General features: G+C 39.2%; 1 protein-coding gene across 1 annotated transcript in view; it reads left to right on the top strand.

Moving 5' to 3' along the window:
- Positions 1 to 27380, top strand: part of LOC124556476 (leucine-rich repeats and immunoglobulin-like domains protein 3) — a 77086-nt gene that overhangs the window by 42953 nt on the left and 6753 nt on the right. The window contains exons 10-12 of the mRNA XM_047130431.1: positions 13877 to 14158; positions 15642 to 15917; positions 17962 to 18288. Of these exons, the coding sequence (XP_046986387.1) occupies positions 13877 to 14158; positions 15642 to 15917; positions 17962 to 18288 (885 nt within the window). The remainder of the gene's footprint in view (positions 1 to 13876; positions 14159 to 15641; positions 15918 to 17961; positions 18289 to 27380) is intronic.

Genomic DNA, 27380 nt, shown 5'->3' on the forward strand with positions numbered 1-27380 from the left:
AAATCAATGCAGGATGCCACTCCTGCTGGCCCAGCAGCCTATTTTCCTCCATCCTGATTTAGGTTTTCCGTATTTCTCTAAATCAGTCCAGGCAAATGCCGGGATGGTTCCTCTGAAAGGGGGGGTGCCGGTGTGCACTTGGTATGTTGGCAGGGGGAGGGGAGGGGGCTTGTCTGAGACATGGAGGCTACTTTCAGTGGATAGCTGATTTGGTGGTGGAAGATTAATATGATATTAGTAAACTGCAGAAGTATCCAAGGAAAGGTCCTAGAATTGGTGCTGCTAATTGGAGATTATAATGCCCCGAAAGTTGGTTGAAAGTGGAAGGGAATAGCAACAACATCCTAATTTCAAATTGGAATATTTATGTTAAGAATAAGTTAGTCATCAATAGTGGCGGCATATTTATTGCACTAAAGAATTCAATAATATCTAATGCGGTCATCACGGATTCTGAAAGCGAATTAATCTGGGTGAAGTTAAGCATCAAAGGTCAGCCAAAATCGATAATCAGATGCTTTTATAGACTGCATGAGTCATGGGTTGTAGTATTAGAGCACTTCAGAGAAAACTTGCAAAATATAATTAATAACTTTCCTGATCATGCTGTTGTAATAGGGGATGACTCCAACTTTCCAGGCATAGATTGAGAGAGTCATGCTGTCAAAATTGATGCCAGAAACAGATTCGTGTGACATTATTCTGTATGCTTTGTCTGAAAATTACTTCAGGCAGATAATTAGCGAATCAACTCGAGAAGGAAACTTCTAAGCCTAGCAATGAAAAGATCTGTACTTGCCCAATCAGTTACTCTGTAAGAAGGTATCATAAGGCTGTGATAGTAACTATGACTACATTTATTACAAGGAATGTTAATAAAAGTAGGAAAATTAGCAAGGCTGAGAGAATAAAAATTGCCAAATATCTGAGTAGTCAACATCAAATACTCCATGCTGAGGATGAACATGTGGAGAACAAATGGAAAAATTTCAAAAGTGTCGTTCAATATGCCTTAGACAAGTATGTTTTGAGGAAGGTCTTGAGCAATGGGAAGGACCCAGTGTGGGTTAATAGGTATGTTAGAAAACTGATACATAAACAAAGAGTTTCATCACAGTTTCAAGAGAAGTCAAAACCTAGCAAACAGACAAAAACTGAACAAGGCAAAAAAAAAAATAACCATAAGGAAACCAATGAGAGAAGCATTCAGTGACTTTGAAAGTAAAATTTTGTCAGCTGATCTGACTAGAAACCCTAAGACATTTTGTTCATACGTAAAACCAGTAAGCAGTTCAAAATTATCTATTCAGTCAGTCATTTAATATACAGGCACTGAAACAGAAGGTAACAGAGAGACAGTCTAAATACTGAATTTGGCCTTTCAAAATTGTTTCACCACAGAAGATTGTAATATTGTCCCTCCTTTCAATCATCATACAAACGTTGAAATAGCAGATATTGGGATAACCAATTATGGAATAGAAAAGCAATTACAGCTGCTTAGTAGTGGAAAGGCATCCGGACATGATGAGATACACATAAGATTCTACGAAGATTATGTGAAAGAATGTGCTCCTCTTCTAGCAGCTGGTTATCGTAGTTCGCTGAAGCAATCAAGAGTACCTAGTGGCTGGAAAAAAAGCGTAGGCCATTCCCGGTTTTTGAGAAGGGCCATAGGATAGATGCACATAATTATAAGTCTGTATCATTAATATCAGTGTGTTGTAGAATTATGGAACACATGTAATGATCAAGAATTATGACTTTTTTTGGAGAAATTAAATCTCCTTCATAAAAATGAACATGGATTCTGCAAACAAAGATCTTGAAAAGCTCAACTCATGTTTGTTGACTTCAGGTAGGCATTTGACACCGTCTCATACTACCATTTAATGAAAAAAATATGAGCTTACTGAGTATCGGACCTGATTTGCGACATCCTTGCAGATAGAAATCAACATGTCGCTCTTAACAGAACAAAATCAACAACTGTAAAGGTAATTTCCGAGATTAAAGCGGAGCTCACCATCTGCAGCATTGTCGACAGGACAGATTGTGGTCCTTTGATGTAGAGTCGAGTGGAGTGTGTGAATCAGAGGCTCAGACGGTTCTGTGACCGTGTAGGCTGCAGATTCCTTGACTTGGGCCATCGGGTGGTGGGTTTCTGGGTTCTGCTGAATAGGTCAGGAGTCCACTACACACAGGAAGCAGCTACACGGGTAGGGGGTGTGGGGGGGTGTGGAAGGGACTGGGCAGTTTTTTTAGGTTAGAGGGTCTCAGGAAACCACAGAAAGGGTGTCCGTCTAAAAGGGGGCAGGTAAAACACAGTAAGGTAGTTGTAGAAACGTTCGGTATTGTAGTTGTAAATTGTTGTAGCTGTGTTGGGAAAGAACCAGAGCTTCAAGCCCTAATATAAATCACTGAAGCTCAAATGGTTATAGGTACAGAAAGCTGGCTAAAGCCGGAAATAAGTTCAGCCAAAATTTTTTCAAATGATCTAACAGTGTTCAGAAAGGATAAATTAAATACAGTTGGTGGTGGAGTATTTATTGCTGTCAGAAGTAACTTGCCTTGTAGTGAAATTGAAGTAGATAGTTCCTGCGAAATAGTATGGGTAGAGGTTATACTTGACAATTGGACTAAACTATTAATTAGATCGTTTTACTGACAACCCCCCCCCCCCCCCCCCCCCACCCCACCCCCCAAGACTCAGAAGATATAGTTGCTGAACAGTTCAAAGAAAACTTGAGTTTCATTTCAAATAGGTACCCCACTCACACAATTATAGTTGGTGGCGACTTCAATCTACCCTTGATATGCTGAAAAATTATATGTTTAAAGCTAGTGGCAGGCATAAAACGTCATCCGAAATCGTACTGAATGCTTTCTTAGAAAATTACTTTGAACAATTAGTTCATGAGCCTACTCGAAGCGTAAATGGTTGCAAAAGCATACGTAACCTCTTGGCAACAAATAATCCTGGACAAATAGGGAGTATACAGGGATTGATGACCACAAGGCAGTTGCTGCTAAGCTGAATACCTTAACACCCACAACCATCAAAAAGAAACGCAAAGTACATATATTTAAAAAAGCTGATAAAAATGCTCTTAATGCCTTTTTAAGAGACAGTCTCCACTCCTCCTGATCTGATCACGTAAGCATAGAAAAGATGTGGAATGATTTCAAAAAGGTAGTATCAACGGCAATTGAGAGATATATACCACATAAATTAATAAGTGATGATATTGATCCCCCATGGTATACAAAATGGGCCAGATCGCTGTTGCAGAAGCAACGAGAAAAGCATGCCAAAGTTAAAAGAACACAAAATCCCGAAGATTGTCAAAGTTTTGTAGAAGTTTGAAATATAGCGCGTGCTTCAACGCGAGATGCTAATAATTTCCACAACGAAACTCTGTCTCGGAATCTGGCAGAAAACCCAAAGAAATTGTGGTCATATATAAAGCACACCAGTGGCAAGACACAATCAATACCTTCACTGCACGATAGCAACAGTGAAGTCACTGATGACAGTGCCACCAAAGCAGAGTTATTAGACACTGTTTTCCAAAACTCCTCCACCAAAGAAGTCGAAATAAATATTCCTGAATTCCAATCAAGAGCAACTGCGAAGATGAGAAACATAGAAGTAGATATCCTCGGTGTAGCAAAGCAGCTTAAATCACTTAATAAAGGCAAGGCTTCTGGTACAGATTGTATACCAGTCAGGTTCCTTTCAGAGTATGCAGATGCAATAGCTCCATATTTGGCAATTATGTACAACCACTCGCTCACAGAAATTTCAGTACCTAAAGACTGGAAAGTTGCTCAAGTCACACCAATACCCCAAAAGGGAAATAGGAGAAGGCCCATATAACTAATGTCGATTTCCTGTAAGGTTTTGGAACATATACTGTATTCGAACATTATAAAGTGCCTCGAAGAAAATGATTTACTGTCACATAGTCAGCACGGATTCAGAAAATAGTGTTCTTGCGGAACACAACTAGCTCTTTATACTTACGAAGTAATGAGTGCTATCGGCAGGGGATGTCAAATTGACTCCGTATTTTTAGAAGGCTTTCTACACCGTTCCTCACAAGCGTCTTCTAACCAATCTGTGTGCCTATGGAATATCGCCTCAGTTGTGCGACTGGATTCATGATTTCCTGTCAGAAAGGTTACAGTGCATAGTAATAGACGGAAAGTCATCGAGTAGAACAGAAGTAATATCCAGCATTCCTCAAGGAAGTGTTATAGGCCCTCTATTGTTCCTGATCTATGTTAACAACGTAGGAGACAATCTGAGTAGCACTCTTAGATTATTTGCTGATGATGCTGTCATTTACCATCTTGTAGAGTCATCAGATGACCAAAATGAATTGCAAAATGATTAGATAAGATATGTGTGTGGTGCAGCAAGTGGCAATTGACCCTGAATAAAGAAAAGTGTGAAGTTATTCACATGAGTACTAAAAGAAATTTGCTGAATTTCGATTACGCGATAAGTCCCACAAATCTGAAAGCTGTAAATTCAACTAAATACTTAGGGATTACAATTACAAATACCCTAAATTGGAACGCTCGCATAGGTGATGTTGTGGGTAGAGCAAACCAAAGATTGTGATTCATTGCAGAACACTTAGAAGGTGCAACAGATCTACTAAAGAGACTGCTTACACCATGCTTGTCCGCCCTATTCTGGAGTATTGCTGTGCGATGTAGGATCCATATCAGGTGGGACTGACAGGTGATATTGAAAAAGTTCAAAGAAGGGCGCCTCATTTTGTATTATCGCGAAATAGGGGAGATAGTGCCACAGACATCATACTTGAATTGGAGTGGCAATCATTAAAACAAAGGCATTTTTTGTTGCGATGGGATCTTCTCATGAAATTTCCATCACCAGATTTCTCCTCCAATTGCGAAAACATTCTGCTGGCACCCATCTACATAGGGAGAAATGATCATCACAATAAAATAAGAGAAATCAGGGCTCACACAGAAAAGTTTTAAGTGCTCATTTGTCCCGCGCGCTGTTAGAGAGTGGAACGGTAGAGACTGCTTGAAGATGGTTCATTGAACCCTCTACCAGGCACTTAATTGTGAACAGCAGAGTAATCACGTAGATATATATGTAGATGTACCCTGCGGAAGTGTAATTGGACGGTTATTGTTTACAGTGTGTGTGTGTGTGTGTGTGTGTGTGTGTGTGTGTGTGTGTGTGTGTGTGTGTGTATATATATATATATATATATATATATATGATACAGTAGAAAGTGTTAGAAGCTCTTTAAGACTAATGTAAAAAAGTAGCAATGCCAGAAGACAGAATCGATTTACAAAATGATCTACAGAGAATTGATGAATGATGTCTTTCAATTGACACTGAACATTAATAGAGATTAAATGTAATATATTGTGCATACACAGGAAAAGAAATACACTACTGTGCAACCACACTACTGATGCCAAATTGTTGACCGAGTGAAGTGGCGCAGTGGTCAGCACACTGGACTCGCATTTGGGAGGACGACAGTTCAATCCCATCTCCGACCATTCTGATTTAGGTTTTCCGTGATTTCCCTAAAGCCTTTCAGGCAAATGCAGGGATGGTTCCTTCAAAAGGGCACGGCCGATTTCCTTCCTCATCCTTCCCTAACCCGAGCTTGTGCTCCATCTCTAATGACCTCATTGTTGACGGGACGTTAAACACTAATCCCCTCCTCCTCCTCCTCCTCCTCCTCCTCCTCCTCCTCCAAATTGCTGGAAACAGTACATACCAAAAAATATGTAGGAGTACCTACGTGGAATGCCACATAAAACAAATAGTGAGAAAACCAGATGCCAAACCAAGATTCATAGGAGGAATGTTCAGGAAATGTAACTCATCCATGAAAGGAGTGGCTTGGAGTGTGTTTGTGTGACTGATTATTGAGCATTGTTCATCAATTTGGGACCCATACCAGGTGGGACTGATAGCAGAGAGAGAGAGTAGATCCAATGAAGGATGGTGTGTGTTGACACAAGATCATTTACTTGGTGTGCTAGAGCTGCACTGAGACACTCAATAAACTCCATTGTCATACACTGCAAAAGAGGTGTTACGGAGAGGTTTGCTATTGAAATTTCGAAAGAGTGCTTTTCGAGAAGAGTCAGACAGCATATTACCTCCTCTGAGATACGTCTTGTGAAATGACTTTAAATTCAATAAATTAGAGCTGATACAGAGGTGTACCAATAATCATTCTTCCCATATCCCATTCACGAATGGAAAAGGGAAGGGGGGATCAGTTAGTGATACCAGAAGTACCCTCCACAACTCACTGTCAGGCAGCTTGTGGAGTATTGATGTAGATGTGGAAGTAGGGTAATTGTCCTAAGTGTAAAATGGTGGTAAATTTAAAAAAAAAAAAATCTATGATGGAACATTATCCTGTTTGTGTGAAATTAAAAAATTCCAAGATGGTTGACTTGGCAATATTTGTGCAGCCCTATGACATTAGAATCCAAGATGGAGGACCTGGGAACACGGGTGCAAGCTGCATGGTTGTCAGATATTATGTCTTCTAAGTGTAAAATCCTATCTTAAGTGTTATATTATGGTAAACTGTATCAAAGTTTAATTCTGCTTTTGCTATGTGTAAACAGTTTCTCCCATCCCAGTTTTCTGCTCGCTTGTGCTGTGTAGTAGGAATAGGATAGGAACAATTGTGTCTCTCTTTAAACAAAAAATACAGGAAGAGTCCCTTCCATGCACATTCCAAAGTTCACAAACACCGTGCTACCACCACCGTGCTGGGCTTCCATACCAACCGAGTACGATAAGGCCGCCATTCCATCACCTACCTCACCAAGCCAAGTCACTGTACTGTACTGGTATCGGAGGAGTGGAGCTGTGTGCTGGCAGCATCTCACCCGCCACTCAACTGGTCCTGGTAGCTTAGAACCAACATGTTCTAAGTTTAAAATGATTGATAGCCCACACAGACCTTCTGCAGGGAAATTTAAAAAAAATCAAGCATATTTGTTGTGTGGTGAGAACTTGTACAGTGGCTCAGGAGCAAAAAAAAAAAAAAAAAAAAAAAAAAAAAATCAGGTACTGTGTTTGTAAAATTCACCACAAAACATTCATGTGTGTGGTGGATGGCAACTACTAAAACAGGCAGTAACATGCCTTGTTCATAGACATGCCCAGACTCTCTCGAAACACCTCAAACTTACTTACACCTGCTGTGTCTTAGGGACATTTTAAAGCCAAATATAATTTATGGATGTCTGTCTTATTGCATCAATGAGGGACTTACGCTCTATCTTGAGGATGACATTATTGTCTCTCATGACTATTTTTGGTGGCACATTACCACCATCCTCAGGCCTCACCACTGCCAAAAGAGTATTAGATTTCCATGGTGCATTTATTGTGGATTCCTCATTACTACCACTATACATGGGCTAGCTTTCCTCAGGAGTCTCTACTCAACACTGTGTTGTCTCTGTAGCATTGGAGACAACACAGTTGTGAGTAGAGACTCCTGAGGAAAGCTAGCACATGTGTACTTGTATTGAGCCACAATAAATGCACCAAGAAAATCTAATAATCATTTGGCAGTGGTGGGGCCTGATGATGGTGGTAATGTGCCGCCGAAGCTAGTCGTGTGAGACAATAAAGTCTTTCTAAATATACAGCTGTGGTGGTACTTTTTCCCACACATTTATATGTGTTTACAACTTCATTTGCAACTGTCAAAAGTGTGGCAAATCCATGTGACAGGAAAAGACCATCATTTTACAACAGTGGCAGTCAGTTGTTCTTGTGCACTCTGCATCTCAACATTAAAAAGTACCAATTTTCTTCTTCCGTGTCCGGATGCACCAATTATAAAAGTACCAATAGTGATATGGGCAAGACTCCAGTGCCACCTGTCTGATGGATGCTGAATACTACATGCTGTCCAGGAAAGAGCACCATCATTCATAAACACATTCCATAGGTATGACGCAGGTGCTCCAATCACCGCTTCACAATGCTGCTGCAGTCACCTGCCCATTTATAGAATTGTGCATCCCCTATTGGCCTGGAGGGACTCAAGTTTCAGTCCAGTGCTGCTGAATTGTGAAACGTCGTGCCCATAAGTGATCGCTTGGGAGTGATACTTCTATTTGCTAGAAAGGTGGGATATATACAGTATAGTCCATACAGCAAATCATTGAATCTTTGTGTCAATTTTATTCCAAAGTCAACAAATACTGTACCAAAATTAATGAAATTTTCTACCTAAATCAATATATTGGTACTTCTAACCAGCTCCCTACCAGTACAGTTTCGTCTGGATTACATGTATCTTTTATGATCAATGAAGAATGTATCTTTTATGATCCTTGAAGAATGTCTCTCATTTTGTTTGGTCTCTGTTGTCATGCATACTTCATAAGCATACCAAACAAATTTGTACACTTGATTGTACTGGCATCTTCAGTGCCGTCTCCATTATGGTACATGGCAATTTTTTTTTTTTTTCCTCCAAGAAGTCTATGTCTTTCATTAGCTCTTCCTAATACTATTTTTATAAGATCATCTCATTTTTGTGTGTCAGACCTGCTCCCCTACCATTCAGCCTGTACATTCAAAAACCAAATATAGTTATTTATTCATTTTTGAACTCGGCTAACAACACACATCAAGTGCCCCGATTAGGCAGTTGTGATCTTCTCAATCATTATAACAGAATGCATAATATCATCAAAGATTTGAGGAATGGGACATCAGTGAAATGTTTTTTATGGTTTTGGTAGTCACACTGAACAAGTGCCAGAACTCACAACATTAACTTGGCAATGTTTTGACACCATGTTACAGTACTTATGTCCTTATTTTAAAGTAAACTCATCCAAGAAGTACTGTTTGGTCTGCTGGAGACACAGCTCTAAACGCTGTATAAACGTGTGACTTTTCCTCATGATATAGACTGAGCTACTTGACAGAGAAAGTGCAATGTAACTCCATATAAGAATGTTTGCACACAGCGGTATAAAGGTTCTGGATGTTATGGCTACAATAATTTTTAACCAATGCCGTTTTTGCTTCATATTACAAAATGTACAGTTCTTTCTAGATATCACTGTGAAGTGTCATTGTAAGAATGATTACCTGTAAGAGTTACATTCACAGTCAATCAAAATATATTCAAATGAAAATCTAACTCATTGTCTCTAGCTACTGTTGTTACAACATACACCACACTCCAGATAATGACTTAGAGTGGTGGCAGATCAAGCATGCTAGTGATGCAGTTTTACAGTGGTTGCTTCCAATCTGTCATTGCATGTTTACACACAAGTCCTGTAAATTGCTGGTGTAGAGCTGACATCCAATAACATCCATGAAGCATTCATATCACATGAATCTGATGGTTAAGCCATGATTGTGAGAGTGCTCCTCAAACCACCTTATGCTACAGTCAGTTAAAGGATGCTTATGCAGGAAAACTCGCTACAATAGTTCATGCAGGTGTGTGGTCAGTGTGATGCAATTGATAAGAGTACTAGTGGTTGTTGCAGGAGCACAGTCATCCCATAGATTCAAATAGCAGATCCTGTGATGAATTCAATGAGATGGTAGCATTTGATTTATACTAGTGATTCAAATAGGTTGCCCACTAGCTGCAGTAGTAGTAGTAGTAGTAGCAGCAGCAGCAGCAGCAGCCCTACTGGATTGAGCAAATGGTTTTTAATAGATGACACTACTGTATTGTTCTTTGACTAACACTGGTTTCCACTGTTGTTATGCCTTGCTGTGATGGAAATTTGTTATTGATGTAAACAAAATGGTAAACTCCATTCCTTCCTTTAAACAAATAGCAGTCTAATGTCCAGGCCAGCTTTGCAATTTTAAGTGATTTTAAACCGATTCCTCACTTAAATTGTAAGTGTTTTATGTTATACATAAGGCATGTAATGCTTCCAGTAGATTTCCAAATGGGACAGTTTAGGAATCTAATGGTATGAGCAATACATGAAAGGTTTTCATTATCATACAATTATGATAATGAAAACCTTTCATGTATTGCTCATACCATTACACTGATTGAATAGTGGAACCTCTGTTTGCAAACTTCCACACTTCCACATGATTTCTAAATCATTTTTTGATGAATGTCAGTATGATTCCTTCAACAAGAGACCTCGTGCAGAAGATGTTTTGCTGGTCATAATAGCAATGGTCAGTAGATGTGATGTGAGTGCAAACTTGGAGAAATTCTATAAGTCTTCTAGGTTTTAGGGCATTGAAATATGTGTGACTGTAGTAAAATATTTCTGAAAATCATTGAACTTACAGTTGTTCTAGGCTGTTGGGAGCTGGATTTTGTGAAGGCTACCCTGAAATATTTTGGATGAAGATTGGACATTGAATATTTTGTACTAAGTGCGAATATGGTGAGATACTGAGCAATCTCCCTCCCATATACATCTTGTATAGTTCACCTGTACATACTTCAATTCCAGTCAGTTCAATACATACAATTCCAGTTATACACAATTGTGATTCATCTTATCACATGGTATACGGCATATGTTAGACTAGTATATACGGGATCAACTGTCTGCCACAGGTGGTGTTACCGTCATGGATTTTGGAGCATGTATAAGAAGCCTTAAACTGTTAAATGCACATTTTACTTTGTGTAATAATAAGAAGAAAGTGCAGTTTGTAAAAAAAAAAAAAAATGTCATTTCACAGAATAACTGCATGGGATGTTGGTCCATGGGAGCAGATTGTCCATCATGGTAGTCACTTCCATAAATGTATCAAAGACTACATGATCCAAATAACTCCTCTTTTTATATCCTTTAAATTTAGCTTCTATTGGATGCAAATCAATTGGAGCACTAATAGACTTAAGTGTGATTAGAATTTCTGTTTATAGGAGTAATACTAGCAGACGTACTCACACCTACACACTTTTCTAATGCCTCTTTTTAAACTCTATGTTCCAACACGTACTTGACATAATCATCAAACAGTGGTTTAACATGCATTATTATAGATTTTGTCTGTCCATGGCGATCCATATTGCAGTGTATAAGCTGCGCGGGTTCACGACACGTGGATGTTTTAAATATATTCACTGTTTTGAGTCTTGAGATATTAATCTCATCATATCACCTTCATACATGTTGACAATGGATGCGCTGATACTGCCAAAGATAGTGATTTAGAAAGTGATTTAGAAATCCTGTGGAAGTTTGCAAATAGAAGCCTCACTGCCCCACCAATCAGTAAAGACTTGGATGTATTGCTCACACCATTCGATTCCTCATCTGTTGCTATTTAGGAGTCTGCTGCAAGTTTTACAAGTCTTTTGTGTAACATAAAACACAAGTGATGTGAGGAATCAAATAAAAATCGCATAAGAATGTGATGCTAGCATGGATGTTAGGTCACTTTCAGTTTATATCAAGGATGATTGGAGATTAACATTTCGTATACATCAGTATCAAATTTCCACCACATCAAGGCGTACCCACAACAAAAATCAGTATTAGTTGAAGAATAATACTGTTCTCTAACAAATGAGTGTATGGCCATTGTGGTACACTTAGCTTAAAATCTATGGTATGAATCTTCTTCTTCTTCTACTACTACTACTACTACTACTACTATAGTTAGTGGGGAGCCTATTTGAAACTATACTATGAATCTGCTGCAACTACCTTACTTAATTTTCCATGGGATATACTGTCTGACTCTATGGAATGAATGTGCTGCTACAACGTCCACAAGTTCTCTACAAGCTGCACCACACTGACCGCACATCTGTGTGAACTATTATAGTGCATTTTCTTGCACAAGCATCATTTAATTGACGGTATAAGTCTCAAATCATGCTACTGTGGTCCTAGCCATCAAAATCATCCGATCTAAACTCATATAGGACATTATTGGCATAAGCTATACACCTGCTATTTACAGGAGTTGTGTGTAAACATGCAATGACAGATTGGAAGAAAGTGCTGTAGAACTACTTTGCTAGTATGCTTGATCTGCCAATAATTGTGAGCCGTCATGTGGAGTGCAACATAATTTTTAACAGATATAGATCAAGACATTTAGATGGATTTTCCCATTTCATTGACTGTGAATGTAACTCTTGCAGTTAATCATTCTTATAATAACACTTCACAGTGTTATTTAGAAACACCTGCGCATTTTGTAGTACGAAGCAAACTTGGCATTTGTTCAATTATTGTAGCTATAACATCCAGAACCTTTATACTGCCAAGTGCAAACATTCTTCCCTGGAGTTACAGTGGTTGTTCCCTGTCAAGTAGCTCCATCTTATGTTGTGAGGAAAACAGCAGGTCTTTATGCAGCTCTTATAGATGTGTGACCAGCAGACCAGTCAGTACTGTTTGGATGATTTTACTTCAGAATAAGGACCTAAGTACTCTAGTGTGGTGTTAAATCATTGTCAAGTGAACACTGTGAGTTCTGACACGTGTTCAGTGCTGCTACCAAAGCCATGAAACACTCTTCACTGATGTCCCATTCATGAAGTCTTAGAGGTTATTATGCATTCTGTGGGATGACTGAAAACGTTCCAATGCCCCAATCAGAACACCTTATGCCATTTTGTTTTCAGGGGTTACAAATGACTGCATAAGCTTGGGAACAGTTTTCTGTTACTCCTCAAATTCTAGGTTGTGTGAGATAAAGGTTTTTGAGGAAAAAATGAACAGTGTCCTTGTTAGTGGATTATATAATTAATTAACAAGCATTTTAAATACAGTGTCACATAGATCTCTTTCTTTGCCACTTCTACAAATACATGTATCTCTCTGTAATTTGTTAACAAATAAAAAAATGCTTCCTGACAATTTGCTTGATCAGGAAATGTATATTTGGTATTCTATAAATATTTTTGAAGCATTTTGCCCCATCTGATGGAGGATGATTCTTTGAGATTACCAGCCACTTCTGTTGACAAAACTAAAGATAATAGATAGAACAGTCATCAGCCCAAGACTGCAAAATAGACAAAACATCGAGAAATGACAGTGAAAGTCCTGACAATTACGTTGTGCTGTTTTGTTACTTGGTTTGATATAATTGATCAGCTACTTTCTTGTATATATTTAATGCTTATTTTTGTTGTTTAACTTCTTGTAGTTGACAGTGGTTTTGATGGAAATAAGTCTGCCATCATCATTTGAGTTCAGTCTGTCTTTCCTGTATACAGGGTGTCCCAGGAGGAAGGGTCAGTATTCAGGGATATGACAGGAACTACCATCCAGAGCAAAAAAGTATAGTAAACATGGTAAACTGCATACCGTAAGAGCTATGAGCACTTGTTCAGTAGGAGAGATGTTTCAAAGTAGCAAAGATGAAGAAGAGCTTGTAGCTCGTAAGGTATACCTTTTAGAATCCATGTTGACTAGGCTTTTTTGCTTTGAATGATTATTCCTGTCATACCTTTGAATATTGACCATTCCTCCTCGGACACCCTGTATATTCCATCAGATCTGAGGATTCCATTAGAGTTGTATTAACATTTCTCATAACTATTTGCAAGTAACCTTTTCTCCAACACAGTAACTAATCTCAGAGATAGACTTTATTTGTGTAGGGAATTATGAGGTTTGTTGCGTAAGGAGTTTACAGTGTGGTTTGTCTAACCAGTTGAAGATGTTGTTCCAGACTTTTTGTTGCAATAAATATTGTGATAACATAGTTCACAAACTGAATTGTTTTCCAGAAATACTGGTATTAATTCACTGGTAATTTTCTCTTTTTGGGGTGTGTGAAGAAACTTTACACCAATGTTACTTTATATCACAAAGACAGAAGTTACTCTTTCTTCTTTTTCCACAGCCTTTCCTAGTTTTACAAAAATTCCCACTGATGTAACTACAAAGGCTGGGAGTACAGCCCGTTTGGAATGTGCAGCCACTGGCCTGCCTCTTCCAGAAATAGTGTGGCAGAAAGATGGTGGAAATGACTTTCCAGCAGCAAGAGAACGCCGCATGCATGTAATGCCTACAGATGATGTCTTTTTCATTGTTAATGTTAAGGCATCTGATATGGGAGTATACACTTGCACTGCCAAGAACACGGCTGGATTCATTGTCGCAAATGCTACCTTAAGTGTTTTGGGTGAGTACAAACCTTGTTTGTTAGCAAATTCTTGACAGGTGTTCCAATACACATAATAAAAATGTACTTACATTACTTAAAAGATATTTATTAATTTTACTCTTACCTAAAGGGTTCATGTTTTCAGACAGGATGGGGCACTAGAGAGGGAAAACTGTTCAGTCAATTTAAAATCATTTGATCATGTGACCGACACACAGATAAACAATATCTAAGAGACAATTGTGTAATTGGTCGTAAAAAATAGAACTGGAGAAAGTTGGAAAAATTATCTTAATAACTTGCTTAGGTAGCAAAAATCAGATGTACGCTGAATAACTGAACAGGGTGATGCAGTGACTCTGAACTTGCATTCAATATGACAGTGTTCAGATCCCTGTCTGACCATCCAGGTTTAGATTTTTCATGGTTTCCCTAAACCACTTAAAGCAAATGGTGGAGTGGTTTCTTTGAAATATAAATAATTGATTTCACTCCTTGCCATCCCCAATCTAAGCTTGTCCTTTGTCTCTAATGATTTGTTGTCAATGTGATGTTAAACCCTAAGCTACCTTCCTTCCTTCCTGTGTACTGAAATAGGTTGGAAACTCACTAACAGCTTTATTGGTAGAAAATAAAATGTGATAAATGGTAATGTCCTAAAGAAGAACTTCATTTTTTCATGCTGTGAGATGTCATTTGAGAAGAACTCATAAATATAATGGGATGAATCCTTTAAGTGGTTTTCTGAAAAACTGTAACTGCCCAGTAAAAATCCACTGCAAAAGCTTGCTTTCAATTATGTACAAATATGGGCTAATGAAGCGAGGAATAATTCTGCAGAACATTTACGTAAGGTGAAAGTGCCATTTCAGATGAGGATTTATACAATGAGGTCTGGATTCTGAAGAGACAGAGACACAAAAGCTTAAACAGTGTAGTTGAGGCTTTGATTGGTAGACAGGTACATAAACAAGATCAAACTTGTAGCTACGCTTTTGGAAAATGTCTTTTTTTAGCTGTGGCTGTTTCTTCCAGTGTTTTTGTAGGTAATTGGCCAGCCACATTTTCCTGAGCTGCTATTTTAGGTATTTCTTACTTACTCTACCCATTTTAAACAGATTTGACAGACAGGCATTGTTTGTAGTTTCAAATTATGGATGATTGTGAGTGATTAAATGATGATCAGTGTAAATGAGTGAGAGTGGGTGAGATTTTAACTGAACTTTTATCACAGGAACTTTTTAAATATTTACCTTTTAACCGCATTCATCCCCTAAAAATGGAGCGAGCATGGTGAAACTGCGCTGTTGAGAGTCACAATTTAACCTCTACGGTGCCAGTTTTGTTACCTGTTCGTATACATTAAGTGGTCAGGTACCTGTAGTCCAAATGATTCGAAATCATGTTTACAATATTCATGTTACATTTTAATATATTGTACAATTATATATTATTTTATTGTAAGATTTTGACTTAATTTTTGTGTTTGTTTATAATTTAGAACCTCCATCATTTGTGAAGCCAATGGAGAGCAAGGAAATAACAGCAGGAGAACCAATTGTTATAGAGTGCATGGCATCGGGCTCACCAAAACCAAAACTGGTTTGGAAAAAAGATGGAGGAAATTTGATTACAACAGAAAGACATTTTTTTACTGCTGAAGATCAGCTGTTGGTGATTGTTAACACAATACCTTCTGATGCAGGAACCTATGAGTGCGAGATGTCCAATACTCTGGGAACCGAAAGGGGTTACTCCAAGCTGACTGTTGTTCCAGGTAAGTTTGGCAACTTCACAATAATACTTATGAAAGTAGTAATGTTAAAGTGCACACAAGTGGGGTTTGAATCAGATGTAGATTAAATGGAGATCGTGTGCTCATTTGCATGAAGGTTATGTATGGCCAGTTAGTTCAGAGTTACAGAATACAAATTTTGGCCATTGTAGTTTATGATTATGTTTCAATTGGAGAAATCCTAAGTGTGGTTAATTCATGGATCACAGCAGCACTTTAGTTTCACATGTGTGTTTGCAAGTTCACTGCTGGTCATTAAAATTACATCACAAGGAAGGATAGGAAATAAAGAAATTTTATTTACATTATATACACAGTATATAGGAATAAAACATGTAGGTGATTTTGTGGTACACAGCTTGTGAGTTGTAGTACACAGATCTGCCACCTCTGGTACCAACAGTAGCTCTAACTGGCTGGGCATCAAGTGAAACAGAGCTTGGATGATAGATATGGGCACATCATTCCATGCTGCTTCAACACTATGCCAGAGTTCATCAATTGTAGGGACTTGAGAAATCTCAAAAACAGGTTGGCCAGGGCCCCAGTCGAAGACACTCTGTATCGAGGTAGATTGGGACAGCATGGGCAATTTGTGATTTTGTATTTTCTTGTTGCAAGGTAACATTGTGGAGACCTTCAAAATAGGGTGCAGCCACTGGTTATTGTCCAGATTACTGACGGTGAGAACTAGATGCCTTTATGATCGTGATGATGAATAGAATCACCATGTTCGCTCTCCTCATAGCCTCCATACACTGACACTTCCATTGTCTACTGTTGTCGTTGAGTGCACCCCTTTTGGCACCTCTCTGCTGCCGCATTGAGAGAAGCCACGAAAATGGTCACCGTACTGACAGTCTGTGGTGCTTCAGACATTTTAGCACTGTTCATCTGGAAATTTATCTTGCTGCAAAGAAGCCCATTTCTGACTCGAGGTATATGACGTAGCTGTGTGATACATCATGGCCGAGCAAATTATTTGTTTTTCTTCATGGACGCTATCAGCATGGGGCCATTCTGATCCTCCATGACATTAAGTATGTCCCTCCTGACCTCTTCGATTCCGTGTTCACGTGATAGTTGTGGGGTCCCGACTGTTGTGAATAGCAGTATTACAAAATGATAAACCACAGGCTCGATAGGCCACAATCCTGTCATTGTTGAATTCCAGCAGATGTTAGTAGACATTTCTTTCTGATATATTGCATGAAATGATCTTCTCACTAACAAACAACATTTTAATGTGATTCCTCAGTGAGAAACCTGACACGTAATCTTATGTAAAATACAGAATGTAAATGACATTACTTGTATCTACTTTGTGCATTTAAATGCTAATCATTTGCGTAGCCAAGCATGCAGTTCCTGCCAATTTGATTTTTGGTGCATGCTGCATTTGTAGTGTTGCGAATTGAATGGCCAGTGGTATGTTAGTAAAAAGTGTATGTTGCCTAGAAAAATGAACTGTTGTATTGTAAGTGCTTTGTAAAAGTATGATAGTAGTTCTCAAATAGTTTAATCAGAATATTTTGCCTTACTGATTTATTCTGTTCTGTTCATTTGTCAGTGCTCACCCACATTACTATTGATTGTTTTCTGATTTCTCTTACTGAAATAGGTCATGTAATTAGCTATTCATAAATAGTAAGGTTTTATTCTTTCAAATTATATTTACTAAATTTGTTTAATGAAATATCTCTCAGCTGATCTTCGGATAATTTAAATCACCTTTTTTGGCCAGAAAGGTAGAAGGGTTTTACAACAATACTGCAGAATTTAATTTTACCACTAGAACCTGTGGGATACCAAAATACTAACAATTGAAAGAGCCCTCCCTCTTCTTTTCCTTCTTTTTTTTACTGTTTTTTGCCAAAGTGTTTTATAATAAATGCATCACATGTTTCTCATTAGCTGTAATTTTTTGGATATATAATGTATTTTGTGGTACAAGAACCAGAAAATTTTAGGTAATGTGATTTTTTATTGTTTCGTACAATGAATTGATATATACATCTCTTTTTAGCATCTGCTGTTGGTGTGACAGATGGTGATATAACAGGAATCATCATAATAACTGTGGTGTGTTGTGCAGTTGGGACTTCGGTGATTTGGGTTGTCATTATCTATCATACACGTAAAAGAATGGGTTTAATGGAAGCCGGAAATGATGCCTGTCCTTATCCGAGCACACTTTTGCGGTCACATCCGGACTGCAGAGGTTCTGTTCCCAATCTCTATATTGATGTAACATCAGAACAGTCAAGTGATAAAGATAGTGGCACAGGTGATTCTGCAAAGCGCAGTAGTGATGATTTCCTGTTAGAGAATGGGCACGCTGTAGCTCTAGAAGGTAAGTTGTAAACGTGTACATTTCGTGACTATAAATATAGGTGTTAACAGTTACACTACATTTAATATACAGGGTGATTCAAAAAGAATACCACAACTTTAAAAATGTGTATTTAATGAAAGAAACATAATATAACCTTCTGTTATACATCATCACAAAGAGTATTTAAAAAGGTTTTTTTTCACTCAAAAACAAGTTCAGAGATGTTCAATATGGCCCCCTCCAGACACACGAGCAATATCAACCCGATACTCCAACTCGTTCCACACTCTCTGTAGCATATCAGGCGTAACAGTTTGGATAGCTGCTGTTATTTCTCGTTTCAAATCATCAATGGTGGCTGGGAGAGGTGGCCGAAACACCATATCCTTAACATACCCCCATAAGAAAAAATCGCAGGGGGTAAGATCAGGGCTTCTTGGAGGCCAGTGATGAAGTGCTCTTGTCATGGGCTGCCTGGCGGCCGATCCATCGCCTCGGGTAGTTGACGTTCAGGTTTCATAACTAACCTTTTTCGTAGGACTCTCCATACAGTTGATTGTGGAATTTGCAGCTCTCTGCTAGCTCTGCGAGTCGATTTTCCTGGGCTGCGAACAAATGCTTGCTGGATGCGTGCTACATTTTCATCACTCGTTCTCGGCCATCCAGAACTTTTCCCTTTGCGCAAACACCCATTCTCTGTAAACTGTTTATACCAACGTTTAATACACCACCTATCAGGAGGTTTAACACCATACTTCGTTCGAAATGCACGCTGAACAACTGTCGTCGATTCACTTCTGCCGTACTCAATAACACAAAAAGCTTTCTCTTGAGCGGTCGCCATCTTAGCATCAACTGACGCTGACGCCTAGTCAACAGCGCCTCAAGCGAACAAATGTACAACTAAATGAAACTTTATAGCTCCCTTAATTCGCCGACAGATAGTGCTTAGCTCTGCCTTTTGTCGTTGCAGAGTTTTAAATTCCTAAAGTTGTGGTATTCTTTTTGAATCACCCTGTAATACTAATGCTTCACTTGATGTAAGAAATAAGTGGTTCAACAGCAGACCATTATCACTTGAAGTATAAAATTTACATTATCCCTTTAAATGGTAAATTCCATTTAATGGCCAAACACAACTTATATTCCCGTTCACAGCATACTGGCCAAAATGCTGAAAGGTAATATACAAATATTTTACTAATTGGACCATTCAAATACTGCGGTAATACATGGTAATCGATAGTTTGAATAAAGAAGATAGATATGTGGAGTTGTGAAGATTGGATATCGTGTTTGTGGATCATAGAAACTGGCACACAATGAGTATGCAGTATCTTGATAGGAAAGTTCATCACAGCTCCTCCTATAGTCTGTGGCTCAACCCTTTAGACTTAAGACATGCACATTAGTATTCAAGAACCAAACAGAAAATCTTTGACTGTACTGATCATTCTCAAGTGCATGGTTCTTTAATATTAGATCTCCAATAAATGTAAGAGATTAAGTGGTTTGCACAAGACATAATGAAGCTGCTCAGTGATGAACTAGTGAAAACAGCTACTTCAAGAAGAACCTTCATCTGTATGATTGTCCGGTAATACTTTAAAATCTTGATTTATCATGCTAAAATATGTCCATTTTTCTTGAAATTCTGTGAGGCAATGGAAATGTTAAGTATAACCATACAAAAAGACTTGTAAAATACGAATTAGGAGAATTTCGACACAGATGCCATGATCAGCGTACATTTCATTTGTAGCAAATATGCATTAATTGTCCTACAAAACACCTAGTGCAGAGCCAGAAATTTTTACTGGCTCTAGAAGAGAAAAAGATTATGTAGTTAATAGGAAATTGCATGACTTTGAGACATAGAAAATGAGTAAGTCAAAATAGCTTCCAACATTTGCCAAGTAATTTGCATCACTTATGAAAAATCTAGTTGTAAAGACAGATATTTCCACATAAAAGCAAGCTGCAAAGATAGAATAAAACTCTGCATATATGAGTTCTAGCGTAAACTTTGCACTAAATGCCATTTGTTGGTCAATTAAAAAACTATACATCTACAAAATATAGCAGTTTTACAAAATGTAAATTCAGGGCTCGACATTTCCCAGTCTGTATTTTATGCTGGCTTGATGTATCCCAGTCTTTACTTTATGCTGGCTGCTCCATTGCAAGGAATAACGATAACAAAGGGTTATGATGGCGGCAGCAGGGGGGTGGTAAAATGATGATAATAATAATGACAATGATGATCCTGTGTAGTTCAGTGTCAGAACATTAATTCTCTCTGACATTAACGATACTAAGGCTGTGTCTGCATGAAGTGAAAAGAGAAACACACAGCGTTGAAACTCAATGATAGAGTGCGTTCTACACTGCACTGCAACAAAAATGATTTAGAATACACACGGGGAAACAGAAACTAATAACACAAGATAAATCTCCACATTTCTGTCTGCGGGAGACAATGTTTAAACTTAAAGACATTCATATGATCGCAGGACATAGCCTGCACTAAAATAATGATTTAGACAGGAACAGAGCCAGTTGCGGAGTGGCCATTGAATGAATGTTCTATGCTGCTTCACCACAGCTGTCCTCTGCATAATAAATATCCAAACAGTTGCTCCCACTTAATAGAAGGATTTAGCTTTTTGCTTCTGGGACTTTCATTTCCAACACTGAAAGGAAACAACTAGCCATTCTTCATGTGGGAGCTAGGTACTGCATTTTCTTGCAGAGTACAACTCCTGAAAAATGAGATGTGAGAAATACTTTTAATAGAATGTTCCCGGGTGGTAATTGTTGTGGTTCGTACACAGAGGCAGTTTTGGTCACACCTACTCTGACAAGGAATGAACCATACCAGCTAGAGTATTACCATCAGCTGCTGTGTGTGAAAGGTACTAGCACTATCATCTAACCTATGTTCTACAATATTGGGGGCTATTTAGTTAGTTTTACTATGGGTTCAAAAGGTATCATTCCACTCTCAACAATCTTAAACATGGGGGCAGTAAAACAGCAGTCTTTGCTACTTGGTCAACTCTCAGAAGTGTATTTTTTAATCTTGAGGTCTGTTATAACACAGTGGCAAAGTTAGTGAAATTAGTGGCAAAGTTAATGAAATTAAGACTTGTTCAGAAGGCCACAGACAACTTTTGTACCTCTATACCGTAGCTACCTCCCTCCCTCCCTCCCACCCTGCCTGCTTCCTTCCCTCCCTCCCTCCCTGCCTGCTTCCTTCCCTCCCTCCCTCCCTCCCTGCCTGCTTCCTTCCCTCCCTCCCTCCCTCCCTGCCTGCCTGCCTCCCCCCCTCCCTCCCTGCCTGCCTGCCACCCCCCCTACCTCCCTGCCTGTCCCCCCTCCCCAACCCTCCCTCCCTCGCTCCCTCCCTCTCTCCCTCCCACTCTCCCTCCCTCCTTCCCTCCCTCCCACCCTCCCTCCCTCCCACCCTCCCTCTCTCTCTCCCTCTCTCTCTCCCTCTCTCTCTCTCTCTCTCTCTCTCTCTCCCCCCCTCCCTCTCTCTCTCTCTCTCCCTCCCTCTCTCTCTCTCCCTCTCTCTCTCTCTCTCTCTCTCTCTCTCTCTCTCTCTCTCTGCCCCTCCACTCTCTCTCTCTCTCTCTCTCTCTCTCTCTCTCTCTCTCTCTCTCTCTCTCTATATATATATATATATATATATATATATATATATATATATATATATATCTCTTTTATGTTAGCTCAGCTCTTCAGTATTACTGTCAGCTTGTTTTGCATTATGAAACTTGTTCTTTTTCCAGACATATAAAATGTGCACATAGATAACAGATACCAAGGCAGTGTTCTGTAATATCAGTTTTGCTGAGCAGTTGTTAGTGTTTGTGATGTTTATGCTCTATACACTGTCCTTCATGATCTTGATGGTCTGACCAATGTATTACATGCTACTCCTACACAGAATACAATAGACACCCACCTTATGTAAACAAGGCTCATATCATCCATTACAGACCCTAAAAGATTGCTAATCTTAGGTGGTAGTCAGGAAATGCACCTAACACCATGTTTCTGCAGAATATAACCAATTAGTATCAAGAGTATTAGTTATTAGAAGCTCTATTGTTCAGTGTGTAATGGAGCCCCATGTGTTCAGGGCCAGAAAGAAAGACAATGTACACTCAGTATGTCTGCTGGGATTGGAGGGAGGGGGGGGGGGATTCGTGCAAAATGTGGCTGTGGCCTTATCTGCAGTTGTCTGCAAGTTGTGGCTCATTTCAGCACCAGTGACACCTGTCGCTTGGGTACTGAGGCCATTCTCAGTTCATACGAGTAGCTGGCAGAAGTAGTGAAGACTGCTGGTCTCACATGCAGGGCGCAAGTAGAGCTCACAATTTACAGCATTTTTCCCAGAGTTGATTGGGGTTCTTTGGTTTAGAGCCGAGTAGAGAGTCTCAACCAAAGTCTTAGTAGAGATTCATGCATCTTCAAAAAGATGGATGCACAAAGCCTACAACAATTACACCGTCATACCTTAGTAAAGGATGTAGCAGAGTACACAAGAATGTTCTGGTCCTACTTAAAATCACTTCGCAGTCCAACAGCTTCTATACAGTCACTCATTGGCCAGTCTGGTGTGGTAATAGAAGATAGCATAAGGAAAGATGAAGTTTTAAATTTTGTATTTAAGAAATCGTTCGCACAGGAGGGTCATAGAAACTTAGTCAGTTGGTCATTGCACAGATTCCCATATGGAGGACATTGTAATGGAAACCCTGGCATAGAGAAGCAACTGAAGGAGCTGATAACGAATAAGTCACCAGGTCAGGATGGAATCCAAATCAAATTTTACAAAGAGTACTCTACAGCATTGGCCCCTTACTTAGCTTGCATAACATGAATCTCTCACCCAGCAAAAAGTCCCAAGAGACGGGGAAAAAAAGTGCAGCTGACTCCTGTACATAATAAAGGTAAAAGAATGGACCCACAAAATTACAGGCCAATATTCTTAACATAGATTTGTTTTGTAGAATTCTTGAACATATTCTCAGTTGAAGTATAATAAATTTCCTGGAGGTGGAAAAGTCTTTGTTCAAAAATCATCACGGATTTAGAAAGCATCACTCACGCATAACTCAGCTTGCCCTTTTCTTACATGATATCATGTGAACCATGGATATAGGGCAACTGGCAAATTCCGTGTTCCTAGGTTTCTGAAAAGCATGTGACATGATGCCTCATTGCAGACTGTTAATGAAGGTATGAACATACGGAATAGATTCCCAGATATGAGAGTGGCTTTAAAACTTTTTAAGTAATAGAACCCAGGACATTGTCCTCGACAGTGAGTGTTTATCAGAGACAAGGGTATTGTCAGGACTGCCCCTTTGAAATGTGATAAATGCTATTATTCTCTATATACATAAATGATTTGATGGGCAGGGTGAGCAGCAGTCTGCAGCTGTTTGCTGATGATGATGTGGTGTACCAGAAGATGTCATAATTGAGTGACTGTAGGAGGATGCATGATGACACAACAAAATTTCTAGTTTGTGTGATGAGTGGCAGCTTGCTCTAAATGTAGGAAAATATATGTTAATCTATATGAGTAGGAGAAACAATCCTGTAATGTGTGAATACAGTATTAGTAATGTGCTTCTCGACCCAGTCACATTGATTAAATATCTAGGTGTAATGTTGCAAAGTGATAGGAAATGAAACAAGCGTGCAAACACTATAGTAGGGAAGGCGAGTGGCAGACTTTGATATATTGGGAGAATTTTGGGAAAGTGTGAGTCATTTGTAAAGGAGACGGCATATAGAACACTAATGTGACTCCATTCTGGAGTACTGTTTGAGTGTTTGGGAGCCCAACTAGGTCGGATTAAAGGAAGACCCTAAAGCAATACAGAGGCGTGCTGCTAGATTTGTTACTAATGGGTTCGATTGCGGAGGTGCTTTGAGAACTCAAATGGGAATCCCTGGAGGGAAGGTGATCTTTTCAAGAAATACAGTTGAGCAAATTGAGAGAACTGGCATTTGAAACTGACTGCAGAACAGTTCTACTGCTACCAACGTACATTTTGCATATGGACCAAAAAGGTAAGATAAGAGAAATTAGAGCTTGTAAGGAGGCGTATAGACAGTCGTTCTTCTCTTGCTCTATTTTTGAGTGAAACAGGAAAGGAACTGATTAGCTGTGGTGCAAGGTACCCTCCACCACGCAGCATACGGTGACTTGCAGAGTATGTATGTAGAGTAGATTCTGTTGGAAATGGTACTTGCATAAGGCAAAGAGACCATAGATTTAGATGCCACCTCACTATTTTCATCACTCACCCAGTTCACAGTTGCTCGATAGTGCAATGCTCATCCAATGTCTTTCACTACAACTATTCTGGTGAAAAGTTACTTTGAGATGGGTTAACTCAGCTGACAAACTGTCAGTATGGGATGACATGGGCCCTATGTACCAAAGTATGAGGTACCCCTTTACATGAGCCAGATGCTGACAACTAATGACCTGAAGATACAAATTAGTGTGAGTTGGATTCCTATAAAAAGTATGTCCCAACATATCAGCAACCTCCCCTGGGACTAAAACATCAAGGAAGGGAAAGCAACAGTTCTTTTCCACCTCCATAGTGAAACGCATATTGCTACTCTGTTGAGACCACTAGTAGCCCAGTGTGTTCATCACATTAGGAACTCGGTGAATTTTCTATGTTGGTTTGGTCGTCTTTCTCTTCACTCACATTCCTCTGCCTGAGTTGTCATGGGTAATTGTCATTGTGTTGACCTCTTCTTACTTTTTATTCAGTGACCAAGGGCAGGTGCAATTGTGATGGGGAGCCCTCTGTCACCTATTATTGCTAATATGTTCATAGAAGATATCAAGGAACATGCTCTGGAGTTGGTGGCATTAACAGTTCCATGCTTTTTTAAATATACATGAACAATACATTTGTTGTTTGGCTCCCTATAGAGGTGAAAAAGGATGGCGGCCCTCCTTTCCTTTATGTGTTTATCAGGAGAAAGGTTGGTGGTGTTTGGGGCATAATATTTATATGAAGACCACTCTCGCTGTCTTCTCCTCCTCCTCCTCCCCCCCCCCCCTCCTACCCCCTTCAGGATGATAGTTGCCACCATCTGGCTCAGCATGAGGGGTACTTCATGCCTTGGTTCACAGGACCCACATCATCTCAGACTCAGAGATTTTGCAGCAGAGTTAGCCCACTCCAATTCACCTTTCTCCAGATGGTTATACGAAACACATATCAGATGCGGATTGTGCTATTGACCAACCATGAAATGGATAAGTGATGAAAACAGCAAGATGACACTTAAAATCTATAGCCTTTTTGCCATATGCAATTAGCATTTCCAACAGGATTGGTCTTATTTTGCAGAAAAACAGTGATGTGTGTTATTTGACCTCCAGACCCTTTTAGGTTTTGTAAAGGATTATCTTGGTCTGTGTGAGGTGGGTGTCTACTGAATCCTATGAACTTGGGCATATCATATTTTGGTCAGACCATAAGGAGGGCTGAGGACCAGTTTGCTGAGCATAATCATCTCACACACTTGAAACGGCAGAGCAAATCTGCTATTACAGACCGCTACCTTGATATCAGTCATCCTATGTAGTATAACAACACAGAGGTTCTGGTGTGCACTTCAAACTATTGAGATAGTGTTGTTAATGAATCAGTTGAGATTAAATTAGCAAGTGGCCTTATAGAAACGGAGGTGTTTTCTTAAATTCTGCGAGGAATTCTGCACTCTCCCTGGCCAAACTACAAACGACTGAGTTAATGCTACTTGCTCATCTGTTGGTAATTAACATTCACAATCAGTAACTTCTGTCATTGGTCATCTTTGGTTGTGTGGTGAGGCCAGTCTTTTTTATGGTGTGTTTATTGTACTTCCACTTAACGCTGAACTATGATTCTTGGTCGGCAAGGCCCCGCTTGATGAGGGTTTAAATTTCCTTGCACAGCACTCTATTTTTGCATTTGTGCCTTGAATATGACTGGGTGTTTACCTATTGAAATATGAGCAGCTTTATTCTTGTAAGTTGTTTGAAACAAGTCTAGCATTAAGTTAACAACATGCAACAGTAAGTCAGTTCCTCCATAGGTAATGCCTATGTTTGAACAGTAATTTTATAGTTTCCCCCAATCGTAAGACTCTCAATATCTCTTCTAGAGTTCACAAAGTAAGTGTCTTCTACAATGTTTGCTGTTATCTCAACTCCTGCCAACTTTCCTCTTTCCGCCTGTCGCTACAAGTCCTTGTTTCTTCCTAATTTCCCTACTCCTCAACAGCTGCAGCTCCATGGTCATATTGGTAGTTGCCATTAAATAACTGTTTCCAGTTCTCAGAATTTTTCTTTCCGGTTCTTTCTGGGCTATAATAGTATTGATAATGTCTTCAATTTATAGTCAATGTGTTATTCTGTTTTTGTAACTGTTTTAAATTTATAATTTCTTTAGTCACCACACACACACACACACACACACACACACACACACACACACACAGGGATAATTTACCTGTCTCTTTTTTTCTTTGAATAAATTTGTCACTTGACAGAGGATTCGATACTGTCTTAGGTATTCCATTTCTGCTGCATTTATAGTCAGTTCATTGAGAGCTGGGACGAAGCCAAAACAGTTTCGTGTGACCAGCCACTACCTGTTCTAGTGAAAGCATTCAGTGTTCACATGATGTGTAGTGGGGTCAAAAATCCTTCGCGCTCAATGTGCAGTTGGCCGCCAGGCTGACGTCACAGCGGAGCATGTGTCGCTCATGAAATACCCTGTATTATTAACTTGGGCTGCAATGTAATGAAATAAAGCATAAAACACCTACAGGTGGCATAGCAGATTCAGATACAAGCAATTTTGGTAACAGTACCAGTTACAATAATATTAGAGAAGAAAAACACTAAGTTCATTCGGTCAGACTTGAAATATTGTCATTCAAGTTTATTACAAAATGCTCTTCTCTCTCCTCTATAATGCTGACTAATTTCCACATTTGAGTTCCAGCTTTTTCCATCACATTAAGGACACACTTGTTCCACTCTTCTGGAGTCAGTGTTCTTACTGCTTGTT

This window comes from Schistocerca americana, chromosome X (assembly GCF_021461395.2).
Source record: "Schistocerca americana isolate TAMUIC-IGC-003095 chromosome X, iqSchAmer2.1, whole genome shotgun sequence".
In the NCBI taxonomy this organism is placed as follows: domain Eukaryota; kingdom Metazoa; phylum Arthropoda; class Insecta; order Orthoptera; family Acrididae; genus Schistocerca; species Schistocerca americana.